The 17,879-nt window shown below is 35.7% G+C and overlaps 2 protein-coding genes across 3 annotated transcripts; one reads left to right on the top strand and one right to left on the bottom strand.

Annotated features, from left to right (window-relative positions):
* Nucleotides 1-2,185: 2,185 nt before the first annotated feature.
* Nucleotides 2,186-5,027, top strand: LOC113723801 (SWR1 complex subunit 2). The gene is made up of 6 exons (XM_072074039.1): nucleotides 2,186-2,442; nucleotides 2,544-2,613; nucleotides 3,346-3,417; nucleotides 3,636-3,679; nucleotides 3,760-4,277; nucleotides 4,581-5,027. Exons 1-6 carry the CDS (start codon nucleotides 2,363-2,365, stop codon nucleotides 4,874-4,876), a joined length of 1,080 nt encoding a protein of 359 aa, XP_071930140.1. The 5' UTR covers nucleotides 2,186-2,362; the 3' UTR covers nucleotides 4,877-5,027.
* A 2,110-nt stretch (nucleotides 5,028-7,137) lies between these two features.
* Nucleotides 7,138-16,682, bottom strand: LOC113725603 (homeobox-DDT domain protein RLT3). Of its 2 annotated transcripts, XM_027248874.2 has the most exons (16): nucleotides 16,167-16,682; nucleotides 15,319-15,377; nucleotides 14,912-15,217; nucleotides 14,559-14,630; nucleotides 14,252-14,468; nucleotides 14,048-14,148; nucleotides 13,206-13,292; nucleotides 12,978-13,109; nucleotides 12,149-12,289; nucleotides 11,675-11,797; nucleotides 11,116-11,571; nucleotides 10,477-10,890; nucleotides 9,593-10,201; nucleotides 8,645-8,749; nucleotides 8,261-8,486; nucleotides 7,138-7,615 (listed from the first exon to the last, which is right to left on the bottom strand). In XM_027248874.2, exons 1-16 carry the CDS (start codon nucleotides 16,450-16,452, stop codon nucleotides 7,596-7,598), a joined length of 3,354 nt encoding a protein of 1,117 aa, XP_027104675.1. In that variant the 5' UTR covers nucleotides 16,453-16,682; the 3' UTR covers nucleotides 7,138-7,595. The 2 variants fall into 2 exon arrangements, with proteins under 2 accessions (XP_027104675.1, XP_071930139.1); XM_072074038.1 differs by lacking the exon at nucleotides 11,675-11,797 and having other exon boundaries at nucleotides 16,167-16,590.
* Nucleotides 16,683-17,879: the final 1,197 nt, after the last annotated feature.

Raw genomic sequence — 17,879 nt, 5'->3', positions numbered from 1 at the left:
TGAAATAAATATTTTGGACCCTTAATGGTAACCTTGATCATTTAAAATTTGAACCACCATATGATCACTAAAAGATACAAATTGAGGGACCCTAAAGCATAGGGGTCGATACAAGGACGGTGACCATTAGTGCCCGTCTTGCGATGCAAGAAATGGAGCATTAAAATATGTGAAGTAAATTTCCAATTGGTGGTGGTTTTTCAACAATGTTCCCAAACAATGAGACTTTTGAAAAAAAAAAAAAAAAAAGTCCTGAGCGAATGCAACTTTTGAGAAATAGATGCTTTAAAAAATAAAAAAAAAATGTATTATGTCAATATTAACTTTGGAGTAAATAATAATGTACTCAATGAATACATTTTTTATTCTCTCGAAAGATGTTCGAATACTACCGTCCTTTAGAAATTTCTTTTAAAATCTTGCAATATTTTAGATTAATCAAATTCCAGTTGTACATTCTCAAGCTCCAAAAAAAATACAGGCTCAACTTCCAGTCTTACATTATTCAAAATTTTACATTAGCGGAGCTTGAGGCTTTTTTTTTTTTTTTTTTTTTTCTCTTTCCTTAGTTTAGCCGTCGAAACTGCTTTTTGATCGTTATTGTGGATATCATATCATTGTTATTACATCGCACATTCGATAACACACACGTTTCACCATATAAACATTTCAAACAATAAGCAAATCTTAATTGTTTTTCACCACATAATGAGTGAGAAATGTATGTGATTAGAAACTATTGGGTAGTCAAGAAACAAATTGACAATTTGAGAATCACACTCCTATCGCCATTTCAGTATCTTGAGGCTAGGTTGGAGTCACACCGGGGATTCGAACTTCTAATTATATAAAAATAAGTTTTTGAAAAGTAATTAAGTTTTCATGTGAAGATCCTAGCTTTGAACTATTACGGAAGACGTTGGTTACGTATGAGGTTTTAGAAATTCTAACTAATTACTATAAAATTGTAATTTTAGAATGGCGTGACAAGAAACTGTCTTACAAAAATTGATGAGGTAGTACGTTTTGAGAACATGTTCAACCATGAGTTTGAAACACTTGAATGTCTTGCTGGTGACGTATAACCCAGCTCATAATCTGTTATATTTCGTTGTGGCAACCATAACGATTTTTTGGAGAGTTCATATATAAAAAACTGATTCTAAATCACAACATTTCTAAACGATACAAATAAACATAAAAATTTCTAAAATCAATGAGGTGGATTATTCGTTAATTTGCTTCTGTCATTTAAGTCATATCTCACTTAATATACGATTTTCTTTTTTTAGCTACCCAAGGAAAAAAAAAACCATAACGATTTTTGTCACTCCTACTATTCTTTTTGGGAGAGACAAAGAAAAAGAAAAAAGAGATTGAATGATGGTATCACAAAGCTGTTGCTAATGTACACCTTCTTGAAACGATATTAAGTAGTATATTGTCCTCATTATTTAAACTTTTATTTTTGCTTATTTCATGTTCACGATGTTATAGGACAAAGTAATAAATTTGGGTTTTACTGTTCCGACAATAGGTATTAAATATATATATATGTACGAGCTTTGTCTTAATTGAATGGTTCTTCCCACTTTATAAAAAGTGCAAAAAATCTATAGTGTTTCCAGCATTTTATGTACTACAATTGACTAATTTTCGTCATTCACGTTGGATTGATTGATGGATATTCTGCATAATGTCTCGAAAAAATCCCTGTCAAATAATTATGATAATAATCAATACTTTATAGATATTTCTTATATTTATCCAATTATTTTAAAAATGTAATAAATTCCTCTCTTCTTTAAAATTTTTGCCCAAAATTAGAACCGGTTTTGGTGCCGAATGTTTAAGAAGGAAAAAAATCCAGCATGGCGAATTTGAAAAACCCAATACTTCATGACGCACTTCGTACCTTAAAAGAAGATTCCTAAATCTAGCGCCATGATATTTGATGCGGACCAAGTTAGACGGGTCCAACATACTGGGCCCGCCTAATTTGGATAGGCCTAGTCCAAGAGTGAATCTCAAGGCCCTTCTGCAACGCGAGGAAGAGGGCCAGAGAGCTCTAGACCCGAACCCGTCAAGATTTGGCTATTTATTCAGGCATCCTTAAAGTTACGAGTTACGACTGCTGTGAAAATGAAATTTAAAACATAAAAATGGAAAAGAAAAAGCTTTAAATAGAATTGGAAAGCACCAGGTGTTTCTTGTATAATCGCGCAACAGCTGTTCGAAGAATTGCGGCATTGGATTCTTGTGAAAACTGATAAGTGCTTAGGCTAAAAGAAACGGGAATTTCTTCTGGGTTGCTGGAACGTAATTGATCCTGAGTTACAGGAGGAAGGAGAGGGATTGGAAGATGGAGACTGGAAAAGAAGAGAAAGAGAAGGAGACTCTGGTCTTTCTGGACCGGGCTTCTCGTGCTACTAGAGGCAAACGGTAATTTATTTCCATTGATAAACAATCTTACTGTGTAGTTGTAATTTTTCTAAAATTTTTATCTTTTACGCATTGAAATTGGTTATTTTGGACGCTGATAGGATGACAAAATTGCTAGACGACGAGGTAGAAGAGGATGAAGCTTTCTGGAATCAAGATGCTCTGAAAGAGGTGTCTTTTTAACGTTTTTTCCTTTGTTTTAGTAGTTATTTTTTTGGGGGATTGCTCAGACCCATATGACTTTTCCGTGGTTTTTACCGGCGTTGCAGTAGTTTGTTCATTCGGCTAACGTATTCATGTTAGTGTTATAGTGGATTGAGCTTTGGTGATTGTGTAGCAGCACCAAAGATGTGTTTTTGGGTCTGAAAAGTGTTGAAAGAAATATAAATAGAGGGAAAGATTGAAGGCCGAAACGCAGTCTGTATTGCTGTTTGGGATCAGGTCCTTTCCCATATGAATATAAATAGTATACGCAACTTGGTGCTAAACTAGCCCTATTGTGTCTTAGCTGAAGCTTGGTGCTCAATGAGATGAACTGTTATGAGTTTGTCTGCTAGATATGTAAGTAGCATGCATCAAAGCCAAAAGATTCGCTTTAGTTGGAATAGATGCTACTGAATACCAAAAGCGGAAAAGGTTTTCGGTGGTGCAAACTCTAAAGCAATAAGTAACTGTAATTTTGCAGCGGTTGAGAGTATACTGCATCATCAAGTGGCTATATTCTTTTCGGTGAGCAAAGGCTGGCTCAAAGGCATAGTGAATACTTATTTTGAAGTTACACTACTTACGGAATATAGATTGTGCAAGAAAAGGGGGAAATAAAAGAATATTAAAACTTGCTCCTTGCATTTGTGTTTTGAATTTGTAGTTATTTGATGGAGACCTCATCTCTACATTTCTTAGGAAGAGCATGACGATGTATATGAAGAAGAAGCAGAGGTTGCTGATGTTTTTGACAGTGACTTTGATGAAGATGTAAGTTCAAAATTTTTGTGGTCGGATTTGTACATTCTATTGAACAGTTGTTTGATCATTGCTTTCTTTTTACTAGATTTCCTTGATTCCAATTGAACCATGGGTACCGGGAGTGGGGAGAAAAAGAATGAAGAGCCTCTTCTACTAATTGTTTAATTTATTCTTCCCATATTTTTTTTACTGCTTGTCTAATTTTTACAACTCTAATTTAATTTCAGGAACCTGAGCCAGATGAAGAAGTTGAAAATGAACCAGATGATAGGTTTGGCTTCTCATAGACCCATTTTCTTTAGACTGGATTACTTCATAAATTTTCCTTTTTTTCTGTTCTATTGGTGACAGGACTCGACCAAAGAAGCGACTAATATTCCCAGGAAAGACAATATCTAAGAATAAAAAGAAAAAGAGGGTACATAAATCAGAAAGGGTTCCTCGAGAGGAAAGAACTTCCGAGCAATCCACTCCTCCCGAGCATCACGATGCTCCTGAAGATGTGGAAGTGGAAAGAACCATTAGGAAATCTACAAGAACTTCAGTTATTGTTAAGCAAGCTGAGAGGGAGGCAATACAAGCAGCACTGCAAGCAACAATAAGGCCAATTAAAAAGAAAAAGGAAGGCGAGGAGAAGCGGATGACCCAAGAAGAGATGCTTCTGGAAGCAGCTCAAACAGAAATTATGAACCTTAGAAATTTGGAGCGAGTTTTAGCTAGGGAAGAAGAAGTTAAGAAAAGAGCAGTTGTGCATAAAGCAGTTTACACTGGCCCTCAGATACGATATCTTTCAAGAAATGGTTCTTCATTTCTTGAGTATATGAATGGAGCGTCATTTGAATCAGAGATATCAACAGAATCCCATCCTTGTAAGTGTACTTTCTTTACATGATAGTTCATGTAGTATTGAGATTTTCTCAATTTTTGCATGCATTTCTAAAAATTGTTTGCATATGTGCAGTCCGGTATTTCTGGATAACTTAATGCTTGCGTCCAGTTATCTACAATCCCCTATGTTGTATTTAATCTCTGGTTCCTTGCCACCTTTATGATTGCTCACCGCAGAAAATAACTGACTTTTGTGAAATGAATCTGACCTCTGCATCTTCCAGAACTCTATAGTTGTAAGAGTCTTAATCTTAATGGTTAATTTCTTTATTATCGTTTCATAGACGCAGAAAAAGCAATTTGTGCTGTCACTGGGTTACCTGCAAAATATCGCGATCCGAAGACTGGGCTACCATATGCAACAAAAGAAGCTTTTAAGATGATAAGAGAAGAGCTGTCTGATAAAAGCAGAAGCATTTCAGAGAAAAAAAGCAAGGAACTCCTCTCTGAAGCAATTCCTGAGCAAGGATTTTCTCAAAGACGAAAGAGAACAATGTTTCCAAAGAGAGAAACATCATACTTCCGGCCATTTGCTCGTTTCCGTAGATTTCCTGCTAGTGAAATAGAAGATTCAGAATAGTGACGATGTGAGCTGGTGTTCTATATTTCTTGTCTTCTGTGCATGTATTGACAGATGTTTTGCTAGATAGATCAGGATATTGTGAATACAGAGTTAGGACAGATTTTGTAATCTTTGTTATTAACCAATCGCAGAGCACATAATTAGCACCTGACCAAGATTAAATTGCTGAACCATGAACCAGCCTTCTAATGATGCTGTCCAATCCTATATTTAGTCGTTAACATGTTTCTAAACACGCAAACCCTGTACGCCATTACAGAAGGAGATAATGGCAAATAATATTGCTCTTTGTTTTGGTTCTGCGACCATCTCTGTTCTCACCTGTTAGTGCTGTCGTTGAAGCTCCAACAACAAATCACCAACTTCTGACTGGTGACCGCATCAATGTGAAGCCACCTATGCTCATCTCCAGTATGAGAAACAAGAATTTGAGCGACATGTTAGAGTGTAGCTGTAGGCTTGTAGCTCAGTTTCAGGTGGAATGGTGAGACAGCAACTTTTACTTTGGGCTCGGTGTGGCTTGGATTGCCTTTAGAATCCACCAATAGCTGGAAAAGTCATCCACCAGAAATACTTCCAGCTAAAATGATGTATTTTCAGTTGCATGAGCCCGGTGACTTATTTATCAGGTTTTCGAGACATCTTATAAAGTAGAACAACAATTATGCTTAGTTTTGCACGGAGGTAGGTGACTGCTCCTTGTGCAGAAGGTATCATCTCATCATCTCACCCCGCATCCTTTTCATCTTAACATAATCAGGAAGCATTAACTCGCAGTCAAAAACTTCTTTCGGGACGCAGATCACATCCTTATGTGGATGACATCCAGGAGACGCATATTTTGATTAGAAATAGAAGGATGCAAGGTGTGCTGATGCAGGTTACAAACATGTACAATCGAGTTGATGCTTCTGATATATGAAACAAAATTGCATTCCACTTCTGTTGCTGGCAATGGTTGTTGGATTTTAGTCTCCAGGCTGGAAATCTCCTTCATTATTCATGAAACCAACAGCAATTACTTTGGGATAACTGATCAAAAGAAAGTTTAGGAAAGAACTTAAGAAAAAGAACAACGGGCATTTGTCAGACAACTACGACAATACGATCCTAACGATGACGAGCCCACCGAACAGATCCTGCTCAAGTAAGGTCGCGGCTGTCCTCCTTAACCTTTCTTGATTAGTGTAGCGCGTTGCTGTTTGAAGGACCTGATGTGGGATCAGAACAACTTTAGCTTAACCTCAAGTAAATCCTCTTCCTCGCGTGACACCTGTTGACCTGAACTTTGATTTGGGAACAGCGCTAAGAACGCAACTCCGCTATAACTCCGCTACTGTTTACACGCCCAGCACCTGAGATCGAATCTAGAATAAAAACAAGGGATAATTTCAGAAACCTCAAACCTCCCCTGAGGTTTCTAACAATTTCACTTAACTCCCCTAATGTTTTGAAAAATTATACCTACCTCCTATAATTTGATAGTTTTAGTAACAAAATCTTAAAAATAATATTGACTTGATCAAATTTTTAAATAAATATTTAAAAATACCCTTGCGTAATGAATTTTAATTTATTTTCTATATAATAATAAGATTATTCACTATAATTATAAGAAAAAAATACCAAAATTTTCATGTCCATTTAATAAACAATTATAATAATAACTTTATCACTATGATAGGATACTTATGATGATATTTTATCATAAATTGACATTATAAGATAGAAAAGAAATATTAAAATAATTCAATTAGAGTTTATAAATTTTTTGAGTAATTGGATTATCATAATTTAGCGGCAATTTTAGGTTTTTTTGATATATTATTAATTTTAATACCAAAAAATAGAAAATAAAGATCAGCAAAAACATTAAATTACATATAAATTAACTCATTAAAAAAATCACTAGTTCAACATTTAATTACAATAAAAATTAAAAGTAATAGTGGTAATTTTACAGTTTTATTGACAAAATTTAAAAAAAAAAGGAATAAGAAGGAAAAAAATGAAAAAAGAATTTGAAAAATCATTCTAATTATATACATACCAAACAATGAAATTTCATTAAAATATTTAAGAATATTACTGTCATTTTAAATAATAAGGGAGATATGTGTAATTTTTAAAAGCTCAAGGAAGATAAATGAAATTGTAAAAAACCTCAAGGGAGGTTTCCGAAATTATCCCTAAAAACAACTATCACACATTGTTTGGTCTGATGGCCGAGGCTACGAAAGCTGGTTTTACAGAGTGGATTTGGAATCAGAACAAAATTTTATTTCCACCTTTCCAAAAGAGAATTTCAGCACTATTTGATACAGAATGAGGTGCCATGATTTCAGCAAATGCACTTTTGGCAGATACAAGCGTCACAAAATTGTAGATCGTGGGGAGCCAATACTCATGCTTACCATTTAACTGCTGTACACTAACGGATCACTCAGGTATTCAGGTACTAGCCGAAACCATTTGTACAAATATTGAATGAGCCTGGGAAGACCAATGGTGTCTTTTTCCTCCAGAAACCTAGAAAAAGTCGCAACTGATTTACACTGTATTCAGTCATCTTCAATGGGTTGCGATCATAACTATCTTCGATGAGTTGCGTAAACAACCATACGAGATCAGCATAGACAACCATACGAAGTGAATAGGAGCGGAAATCTTCCTGCTGTCACTGCATTACTTTTCCAACCTTCCGGAACAAAAAATACTAATGTGCAGCGCTGCTCCCTGAATGCAGAAAACGTTCAAAAATTTGTTACTAGACACCAGGGAGAAAAAAGCAATAAACATGAAAACTGTGAGTTGACATGCAAATAAAACTTTTGGAAGGGAATCCATAAAGAGGAAATCATCGCCAGACAGAATGAGTGTGCCACAGTGACAGTTACTTCAAAATAAAATGTTACCAGCAACCCAATCTCGGTTGCCTATGGGTATCAAATGCACGCCTATAGGATCAGTTTCTGCTGTTGTAAAAGCAGCAAAACAAACCCTCTTACACAGCAAAAATTTAAGAGGAAAGCATGAGTTCATGCCTTTGGTCTCCAACCAAAAAAAAGAAAAAAAGAAGAAGATATTATACTGGATCTTTATCAAAACAAAAGGACATGGGTTAATAAACAAGCAAATTTACCTCAGTTACAAATTTATCAAGCAATAGGTGAAGAACTAGAAATGGGTTTTGTTTGCAGCCAAGAGGATAGAAAGAAAGTGGGAATAATAACTGTAGAAGTTATACAGTACCATTAGAAAATTCTATGCATTTCATACCACTATGTAATTTATAGTTATGATGCTTACATAACACCTTGCATTCTGTAAAAAGTACAAGAAAGAAGCACTGGAGTATTGCCATCTATAAAACAAGCATACCTTCAAGTCTTCTAATTACTTCCAATTTATTCTGAGATTTAACTCTTTCAAGATGAGGTGCAATCAACTCATCCAATTTCACCAACCAAAATGCAAATGCAGAAGACGTCTGTGGCATGGTTGGAAAGCTAGAAAGAATATCTTCCATAACACAATTTGACTCCACAGAATCATCACATTGGTAGAAACAGTCCTCATTGATAGCACTGACAAAGTCACCAATAACCTACCAATAAAAGGAGGCAACATTAATGATCTGCATATCCCAAAAATTAAATTTTTAATGACAGATTAACAAATGTTTGTCAATGAAATAAACCAATTCTAGACAAACTAACAAATTATCAAAAACAACATAGCACAATAGATGACTGTATTATTTACCTGCAGGCACTCTGCCAACGTTGAGGCACGTCGTAACCTTTTCACCCAAAGATTATGAGCAGATTTTGCCCATGAATCAACCAATAGGTCTCCAGGCATAACAGACTGCAAACAATCATTTTATACAAGAAAATTTAGTGCAGGATAGATATAAATAAACTGCAACAAATGCATTCATATTAATAGTAAATCACAATTCAATAGAAAAAAGTATTGACCCAACCCACTATTTGGGTAGACATGATTTCGATTCAGTTGTATGACCTAAAAACCTTTTTCATTCACTGTTGCTTTTCTCCTCACCGAGTCAAAGGTAGCTGACTACTAAATGAACCAGAAATCTTTTTAATACAATCCCAGATACCCATTCATTTCTTCATGGACAAACTTCACTACTCTCTGTGATTACAAATGTCTCAAGTTATTTCAATCCTTCCACTCTTTCCCACAGCACATTTTCTTTTTCCATATGCTTTGGTTTCTTGGCATCCTTTCACCAATGACCAACACCAGTTGGATGCCAAGACAATTCAGGAGAATTCTGACTCATAGTCTGTAATGAGAATAACACAGAGGACAACTCACTCTCAGGAGCAATATAACGTTATTCTACAACTTATGCTGATACTGGTTTGAAAATGTTCCCAATAATTTGAGTTAACCTACTCTAGCCCATTCTCTTATCAAGTATAACTATCAATTAGCTAAAATAGGTCACCCTGCCTTAGGTAGGAGTTCTAACATGTGGATTGAGGCTGCAAGAGAAACTAAATCACAGAATGTGATGGCTACAACAGCAGCTCTAAACATCTAGGTTGATCAGGAGCATGAGTCCATGTAAAAGGTCACTAATTCTTTAACTATCTAATATGTGCAGGAGGCAAACTGATTAAAAATTTGAAGCGTTTGTGCAGTATTTACTAATGCAAAACTAGATTGTAACCTCACCTCGATTGCACAAATTGCAGCTTTGAGTGATTGCAACTGTGAAGATAGGACTTTATGCCTTGGAAACTTATTAACATCCAAGTTTCCCCGACACGTGGCAGTATGAACTGCATATCTCTCTTCTAGATCAAAATCAAGCTCAAATGTGGTATGGCAAACCTTACAATGCTTCTCATCTCGCCAATAGAGGTCATGGCAATGTTCACATCTTGTAAGAGAATCAACATATGACCTTTTGCCATGCTTAACAGCATTTAGGTTAGAATAAAATGATTTCCATATCCATCTATCAAATGCTTGAGTAAGATTCCATCTATGTCTCTGTTGTTCTGCTTTCCTCATTTCAAAAACAACAGCACCAGAGGGAACATCCTTCTGAACTTCAATCAATGATAGGTTGTTGTCAACATCTGACACAGCTGACAAACTATCTTCTCTGGACGTATTCTGATCAGATTGATCAGAATGGTTTAGCTGCCCGATTCCAGCATCATTTACTACATTGGACATTGCTCGGCAGAGATATAGTTCTCGTTTCTCCAAGGACGACAAGAGGAAAGCCTCACGTTGACCCCTGCGATCCAGAGATGACACCAAACTACACAAAGCCTGCAATTATATCAAAACACGCTAGCAAAATTAAATTAAAAAAGGTGAAGCAAAAATCCATATAAAGGTAATAACGAAATCCAAAAAACAGTGAGTTTGTTTGGATAGGAGTTTATTTAGATAATTTATTTGAGATAATTACTGTAGCACTTTTAGCACTTTTTGTGATGTGATATATGTGAGATAAAAAAGTGATTAGGAAGATAAAAAGTGATTGAAATTTGTGAAGTAAATTTTTTTATTTCAAATCTTTCTAATCCAAACACACCCAGTACCTCTTCATTATCAATGAACTCCCAGTTTCCATCTTCGGAGGATTCAAAATAAATTCTCTTATGCCCAGGATCAGATCCATTACAAGGGCCCAAGAAAAGCCAGTATCTATTATACCTACGGTCGGAACCCAGATATATAGACTGCATAGGATGTAGGTCTTCTGAAGCTTCCATTTCTCTATTATCCTTTCTCATGCTACATGACCTCTCTCTCTCAGAAGTCTTTGACATAAGAACCAAAGAATCAATAGGATTAAGCACTGATGTTGAAGTAGCATCTCTGCCATTTGCACCACAATAGCCCCCAGCTTGTCTGGGAAAGTTATACTGCTTAGCTGTTGATCTCTTTATTTTTGCACCAGTACTATGTTGAGTCATATTGGGCACAAATGTAGTAATAGCTGCCACTGGATCCTGCTCAAAAGCATATATTCATTCAACATCCATAAACCATACAATGCATTTGTAAAATATAAGTAGCCTTAACAAACATGTGTCTTTACCACCGAACCAACTAATAGAAAAAAGACAATAAAATGAGCATATATCTGCAAATGAAACAACAAAAATGATTGTTAACAACTAGGAAACTGGGACTAGACAAAACATCTTATAACGTCTAAATGAAAGATGGACTACCTCTAGTCTAACACTGGATCCGGAACTGACAAGATCAATTAATGCCAGCAAAGCACACAGCTTCTCTTCAATGCTTAAATCTGAATATTCACCTTCCATGAGACCCAGCAACCAAACCTCCCCTGGATGGCTTTCATCAATTTCAGTGGAAACTGTCAGCATATTGTTAGACATATAATTTTTCCTTCGTCTTAGTTTATTTGAATGGGAACTCCTGGTCTCACACTCGGAGTCCTCAGCACTGCTGTGGCCCCCACCTGTATCAGAGTCATCATCAACACTTCCAAAGTCTTCAGAATCTGATACAAAGTTTTCAGATTCCTTGATAGCAGGATTAACACGCAAGCGATATCCAGAAGAAGAAATCCTTTCAAATAAGGTAATGTCACTAGACAGCGTCGAGCTTATTAAAAGTTCTAGCTTATCGGCTGTAGCAGCTATATTCAATTCTGCAATCTTCACAATAAAATAGATAATAAGTACTTACAGATAATTGACATCAAGAATGAAAACACTATTCGTCCTTTCCAGGATTAAAGTTTTTGCTACATTGACTTACTGATGGAATTTTTGTCAATTCAGAAACTTTCAGACCGTTATTTCCGTGGTTTAACAAGACACTAAATAGTTCACCCTTTAGCGTTCCAGGACTTAAGCCATATTTTGCCATAAGGCTGACTTCCTATAAAACAAAAACAAGCAAAAAAACTCATGAGAACAGAGAAAATAACACAATCAATAATCCATAACTGACAAACAAAAATCAACTCTTTTTTAACCACACTCCCACTCCCTCACCCCAAAAAAATAATAATAATACTCCTCCAAGTGGCAACCCTTTTTCCCCTGCCAATAGGGGCAGCCCGTTAATAGTTATAACTGTTTGTTTTTACATCAGGCTTAACAAAATATTATGTGACAGAAAACCAAACATATTTTCCAAAAATGTTTTAGCATTCCATCCTTCTCTTAAGTATGTGATGGCACAACAAGAATGAGCCAAGAAGAGAGTTTCTTTGGAAACTTAAAATACCTTGTTGCGAGCTTCCCTAGTTGATCTAACGCATTTGGAACCAAAACCAGCTGCAACTAGCACCTGTCGTAATATCTCAGTCCAAGTCAAGGCATTCAGCGCTCTTTGCCACAATTCCAGGAGAAGCTTTTCTTGATCAATCTGTCAAAATCATGGAAAAGAAGATATTTAAATTGTTAGAGAAGATTTATCCCACAAGAGGGCCTTGATGCCAAAAAACCATTGACATAAAGCAATTATGACCATACCTAATATCACAATGCTCGCTAGTGGTATGAGCCTCATTTCCTTTCATATTCACTTTTATTTATGCTTATAATTTGGGGAAATGGACATCGAATGATCAAGTTATTTGCTTAGGGACTAGCATTAGCATCAGTAACAAAAAGAGAACTGTTCAAAGTATCTGAAAACATGAAGACTGGGAAAATATGAAATGAAACAATGAAAATTCTTGGAAATATGTAAATTGCAGTTAATACAGTATACCAACACCTAACAAGCAAGCAAAAAACACTTTTCTTTTCTTTCCTCCATAATTTGCAGAAGATTTAGGTTAAGCTTTTTTTAAATATGGAAGGAATAGATCTCTCCATCTACATTCTGGTTCAGAGCATCCCCCACAAACATAACATGTACTGCTGTTGATTTATAGATGACATACACAACAGAAAGACATTAAAAGTCATGTAGCGTTTGATTGCATTTATGCAGCTTCTGTAGTTATGTTCAAGGGGAGCCGTTGCATATATATCCACAAAAACGTGATAAGAATAAAATCTATCACACCCTTCCACCAAAACGTTAAGGACTCATATGGAATACTTACTGAGTGAAGCAACTCCAAAAACTTGGAATTTTTGCTTGAATGAGAAAAAAATCCACTGTTAAGCTCCATTTCAATGTCGGATAAAAGAACCTTCAGAAGGGCTAAATGAACTTGACCAAGCAGCAAAGAGTCCTAAATGCCAAAAGAACTGGAAGTCATGAAAAATTGCAAAGCCCAATGACAACAGGAACCAATAAAATTTTATTACAAGCAACAGTCAGAACTCACCTTGTCCTGAAACCCTTGAGCAAACTCATCAAAAGTAAAGGAGCAAACACCAATTTTCAGAGCATACGTGCAAAGGAAATGGAAGACCTGCACAAAACAATCTCCTGTACTCAGCAAAGCGACAAAGTACTGTGTCTTTAATTAAATCCACCACTGGACGCTTCACAAACTGGAAATATGGGAAATGAAACTGTGCAAAACTAGAGAGAGAGAGAGAGGACTACCAATATATATATACATATACATACACAGCTAAGTGCATGCTTTATGCATTATTACAACTTCATGCAGATCCTAGATATTTTCGTAATTACGGATACAGATGCAGAAACATCCTTCTCATTTTATTTGATAGTGAACATTCCAATTCATAGAACCAAGGCTAGCATTTAAATTCTTGCCACATTACTATGTGTTTTCTTTTTATCCTGAATATCAAGCAGCTACTAGGCAGCCAAAGATCATTGTAAGACACAATTATAGCCAGCAAGTCATGGCAATGGAAAGATAAAAGATCTTAGTCATCGTTCCCAATTTTGAAAAACAACAAGGCAGATTAATGCTGAATAGAACATTAAATACCATCAGTCTACTATGTCTATTCGGATGAAAAGTTTGAAAGAGCTACAATTATCACGGGAATTCATTTGACGCCAGAGCATCACAGCAATAAACACTAACCCAGTTTTGCAATAAGGCTCAAAACACATGAAATCCAGTATGACAAGAAATTGATATGTTAAAGTAAAACTCATGTGCCATTAGTGGTCAATCAAAAGCCCAAGGTACTTGATTTGAAAGCACTAAATAGATGAAACAAAAAGTGAATTTCAGCCATCTACCTTAAAAAGTTTCTTAACAAGCTCTGGAGAAGAATCCCAAGGTTGTCCATACAGGGGTCGTTTCATTACAACAGAATCCGGAGGAAACTTAGCAAGCAAATCTAGCAGAGAATCACAAGAATACTCTTTATCAGATTTATTCTTATAGAAACTAGAGTAGAAAAATTTAAGAAGCTAATCACAGCGACGGACTGGGGTAGTAACCTTTGCAAAGGGAACAACCATGAGAACCATTAGTAGCAAGGTGTGCAGAGCAACTTAATGGATTTGGTCCAGCTTGCAATTCTTTGAGTTCCAGCTCTTCATCATCCTCCAGATTTACTAATTGGTCAAGGTTTTCTTCGCATGTCAATCCTTCAAGAGCCAGTTCACATTTTTCCTTGCGAGCCTGCTTCCGTTGTTCAAATCTCCCACTTGCACCCTGGAAATGTACCATAAAAGGTCTAAATGTAACTACTAATCCAACAGAAACGTCAATTAAAACAATCTCCTATCCAGGGAAGAGATATACCATGCCATGAATTTCCTTTCGACATCTTACAGAAGCCTTCTTCTTCTCCTGTAATCTTTTTCCTAATTTTCTCTGCATACAAAAGAACTTGCTTCATTAACATTTCGGATGGATAAGAGATTACATCAAAAGCCTAAAAGCTAGTGTCAAACAGAAATTTCAAAATTTGTCATTAAAAGATTCCTTAACGGAACTTGATTGAAGTGCCATTCCATTGTCCTATACACATCAATGTATTTGCTAAAAAACCATAATGCAAAAGTCTCCCTAACAAGTGTGGATTGAAACACTTTTAGAAATAAAATCTATTTGAAAAATTTATAAACCTATAAAATGTGAATAAGATGACTAACCATAAGAGACTGCCTCCGTTGCAAGCTCTTCTTTTTTGCTAGGAGAGAGAAATTTGAGAATGTAGAACTTCCAATACCAGTAGGAAAATCTCCACCATCAGGGTTAGTTACTCGCCAAACAGTCATTAAACCTTTCCCGATTCCATGTTTTTTCATAGGAGCGCTCTTCTTAGTCATCAAACCTTTCCCAATGCCATGTCTCTTTACTGGAGTGCCATTCTTGGCCATCAAACCTTTCCCAATGCCATGCTTAATTGTAGTACTTCTTGGCTCAGGACAAGCTTGGTAGTCCAAAGGTGTAGAAACCTAGATAAATGAAAAGAAAATGATATACAACAGCATAATCAAAAAATCAATTTAGATATTTCCTTCCCATACATCAGAATACCCAGAATTTTTTTCGGTACCTTTTGCCTTTTAAATGTTCTTTGGTTCTCTTGGCAGGTGCGGTGAGACTTTCTGGAGCCTGATCGCACATAAGCAGATCAATGACACGAGTCAGGTAAGCACAACGATAGATATCCACATTGACATACACTACATAACAATAAGAAACAAGCAATATATTATATAAAAATAAGTATGATGGTAAAGCATGTATAAACTCAAAGCAGCGTGAATTATAGGTTCACCTGCTGGTCACATAAACTGTCAAAGAGCCACAAACAGATTACTTTATCTCCTTCATTTTATGGTTGCGTGGGAGAAAACGGGGCATTGCAAGTTCTAACTATCTAGTAAATTAAATTTGTGTGGTTTCACATCCAAGTCCCAATATGCTGCTGGACGTAAACAAGATAAGGCAACAGCATCCTCAAGTAAAATATTTCAACCTTTTTAGTAATCAGAAGCCTTACAATTTCACAAGCCCAGGATCAAATTACTGTTACAATCAACAGTAAAATTCAAAATTTTCTTGATATCCATATATAGATAACGTACCAACTGGATTTAAAATACTACAAATGATCGATAAAGAGTTCCAAACGCGTAAATATCAATCTTTTTGGCTATGAAGAATCCTTATAAATTGCACAACTAACCATTTTACTTGACGCAATGTCAACTGACTCGGGAACTTCATGAATTGAAAATGTTACCCACACAGTCATCAATTATTCGAACCATAGCCTAAGTAGACATACAATAACTAATTTCTTGTATACATCAACGATAGAATACTCCCGCGATTAATCCCAAAAATTTCAAAACAAATACTTATTTCAAATAGAAAAACCAAAATCAAGACTCCCACCTGGCCTGCAATAACGAAAGGCATTTTCCGGAAGGGAATCGAACTCGAAGCCAAGAGCGGGGCCATCCTTCCTAAAAATCTTCTGAAGAATATAATCTGAATTAAACAAAACCTCCTGAAGCCTTAGCCGATAATCATTTTCATTCATAAACTTTTGCTGCTGCTGCTGCCTTTTTCCCGCCTTTTTACAGTTTCTGTGATTACTATTACCATTACCTCCATTTTTAAATGCACACTCATCAAAATTCTGCTTATTACCGCCCTGCTTTTTCCTCTTTGTAGCCATGGATAGAGAATTGATGCCTTCTTTAATTACAGTTTTGAACTAGCCATGAAATTTATGGGGGGATTGAGTGCCGTAGGGGCCTAGGGTGGGGATAAGGAAAAAAGTTTCAGTTTCTGTGACTGTAACACTGTAAACGAGTAGAGAAGTGGAGAAGAGAGAGAGGACAGGGGGTTTGGAGAGTAGGGTTTTGGGGGTTTTGGTTGAGGATTTTTTTGAGATGATTCTTTTATACTTTTTTCCTTTTTTTGGCCTTTTTTCTTAAAGGAAATATCTTTGCTTTGAACCGGGCTCAGTTGGGTAAAAGAAGTATTGGGCGAACCGGCTCTAAACCAGCCCAATCTTTACTTCTTCGCAAATTTGCAATAAGGTCCCCTGAATGATTGTGTAATCAAATTGTAGTCTTCTCTTTATCTGATTATTGCAGATAACCCCCACTTAGATCGATTGCATCCTTCAAGTTGTGAAATGGCATTGATCCTTTTTTTTTCCCCTTTCTACCAATGGTGTTAATCCTTTTTTTCCCTTTTTTTTCACCCTCCTATCCATTCTCACGTTCTTCATACCCTAAACAATCAGACACAGAATTCAAATTTTGAACCTGACAGAGAAAAAAACTCTAAAAACCTTTTCCTAATCTTGATCCCACGATATAAATGCCAATATTGTCCCATTTTGCTCTTCATCTCTAATATATTATTCTTTTCCTATTATCCAATTATCATTAGAATCATTGTACCAATGTCAAGTGATTTGTGTTAGTAAGTTTTAGCAAGAAATTTTTGTGTGGGTTCAATTATTTAAACTCAATGGTACATCTTGTTCTTTAATCGTAGCAAATAATTTTAGTGTAGGGCCAATTATCTAAATTCAATTGTATATCATGTTCTTTAATCGTCAACAAAAAGATGGTACCATGTACAATTTTTAAACAAAATCACCTCAATGTTAATGTATAATTTGCTAATCCTCGAAACACTTTCCTGTAAACGCAACATTGTTTATGTATGAAAATGTAGAATAGATAATATGAAGAACATGTGTCAACAATGAAATTCATTTAAGCTTCTCCCCCATAGATGACTTGGCCTCGGAATGAATAGTGTCGAAAATAATTAAGGTGATTGCTTGTGTGGAAACAGTACTGGAAATTCAAGAAAGAAAGACTAGAGCAAAAGAACAAGATATATAAGGATCATTCTAGGATCATCTTCTTTACTCTCCTTTCTTTCTGTTGTGTTGAAAGCGTGCCATAGAATGATATATAAGGACATTGTGCTGTGTTAGTTGTTGAAATATATATATATATATATATATATATATATATATATATATATATATATATTGTTACTGAAATGATAGTTTTTTATTGATGGAAAGCTAAATTGTACAATTTTTGAGCAAAAACTGCATACTAAACTTTACAATCG

This window comes from Coffea arabica, chromosome 2c (assembly GCF_036785885.1).
Source record: "Coffea arabica cultivar ET-39 chromosome 2c, Coffea Arabica ET-39 HiFi, whole genome shotgun sequence".
Classification (NCBI taxonomy): Eukaryota; Viridiplantae; Streptophyta; class Magnoliopsida; order Gentianales; family Rubiaceae; genus Coffea; species Coffea arabica.
Note: the sequence above shows the minus strand (reverse complement) of the source record. Positions and strands in the feature narration are given on the sequence as shown.

What these genes read in the sequence shown, in the direction of transcription:
- LOC113723801 (XM_072074039.1), top strand. Translation starts at nt 2,363, where the DNA reads ATGGAGACTGGAAAAGAAGAGAAAGAGAAGGAGACTCTGGTCTTTCTG. An exon ending in ATCAAGATGCTCTGAAAGAG is followed by an intron (nt 2,614 to 3,345) that starts GTGTCTTTTTAA and finishes TACATTTCTTAG; the next exon opens with GAAGAGCATGACGATGTATA. An exon ending in GAAAATGAACCAGATGATAG is followed by an intron (nt 3,680 to 3,759) that starts GTTTGGCTTCTC and finishes TATTGGTGACAG; the next exon opens with GACTCGACCAAAGAAGCGAC.
- LOC113725603 (XM_027248874.2), bottom strand. Translation starts at nt 16,452, where the DNA reads ATGGCTACAAAGAGGAAAAAGCAGGGCGGTAATAAGCAGAATTTTGAT. An exon ending in CTTTCGTTATTGCAGGCCAG is followed by an intron (nt 15,378 to 16,166) that starts GTGGGAGTCTTG and finishes ATGTGCGATCAG; the next exon opens with GCTCCAGAAAGTCTCACCGC. An exon ending in AGTTCATTGATAATGAAGAG is followed by an intron (nt 10,202 to 10,476) that starts GTACTGGGTGTG and finishes ATATAATTGCAG; the next exon opens with GCTTTGTGTAGTTTGGTGTC.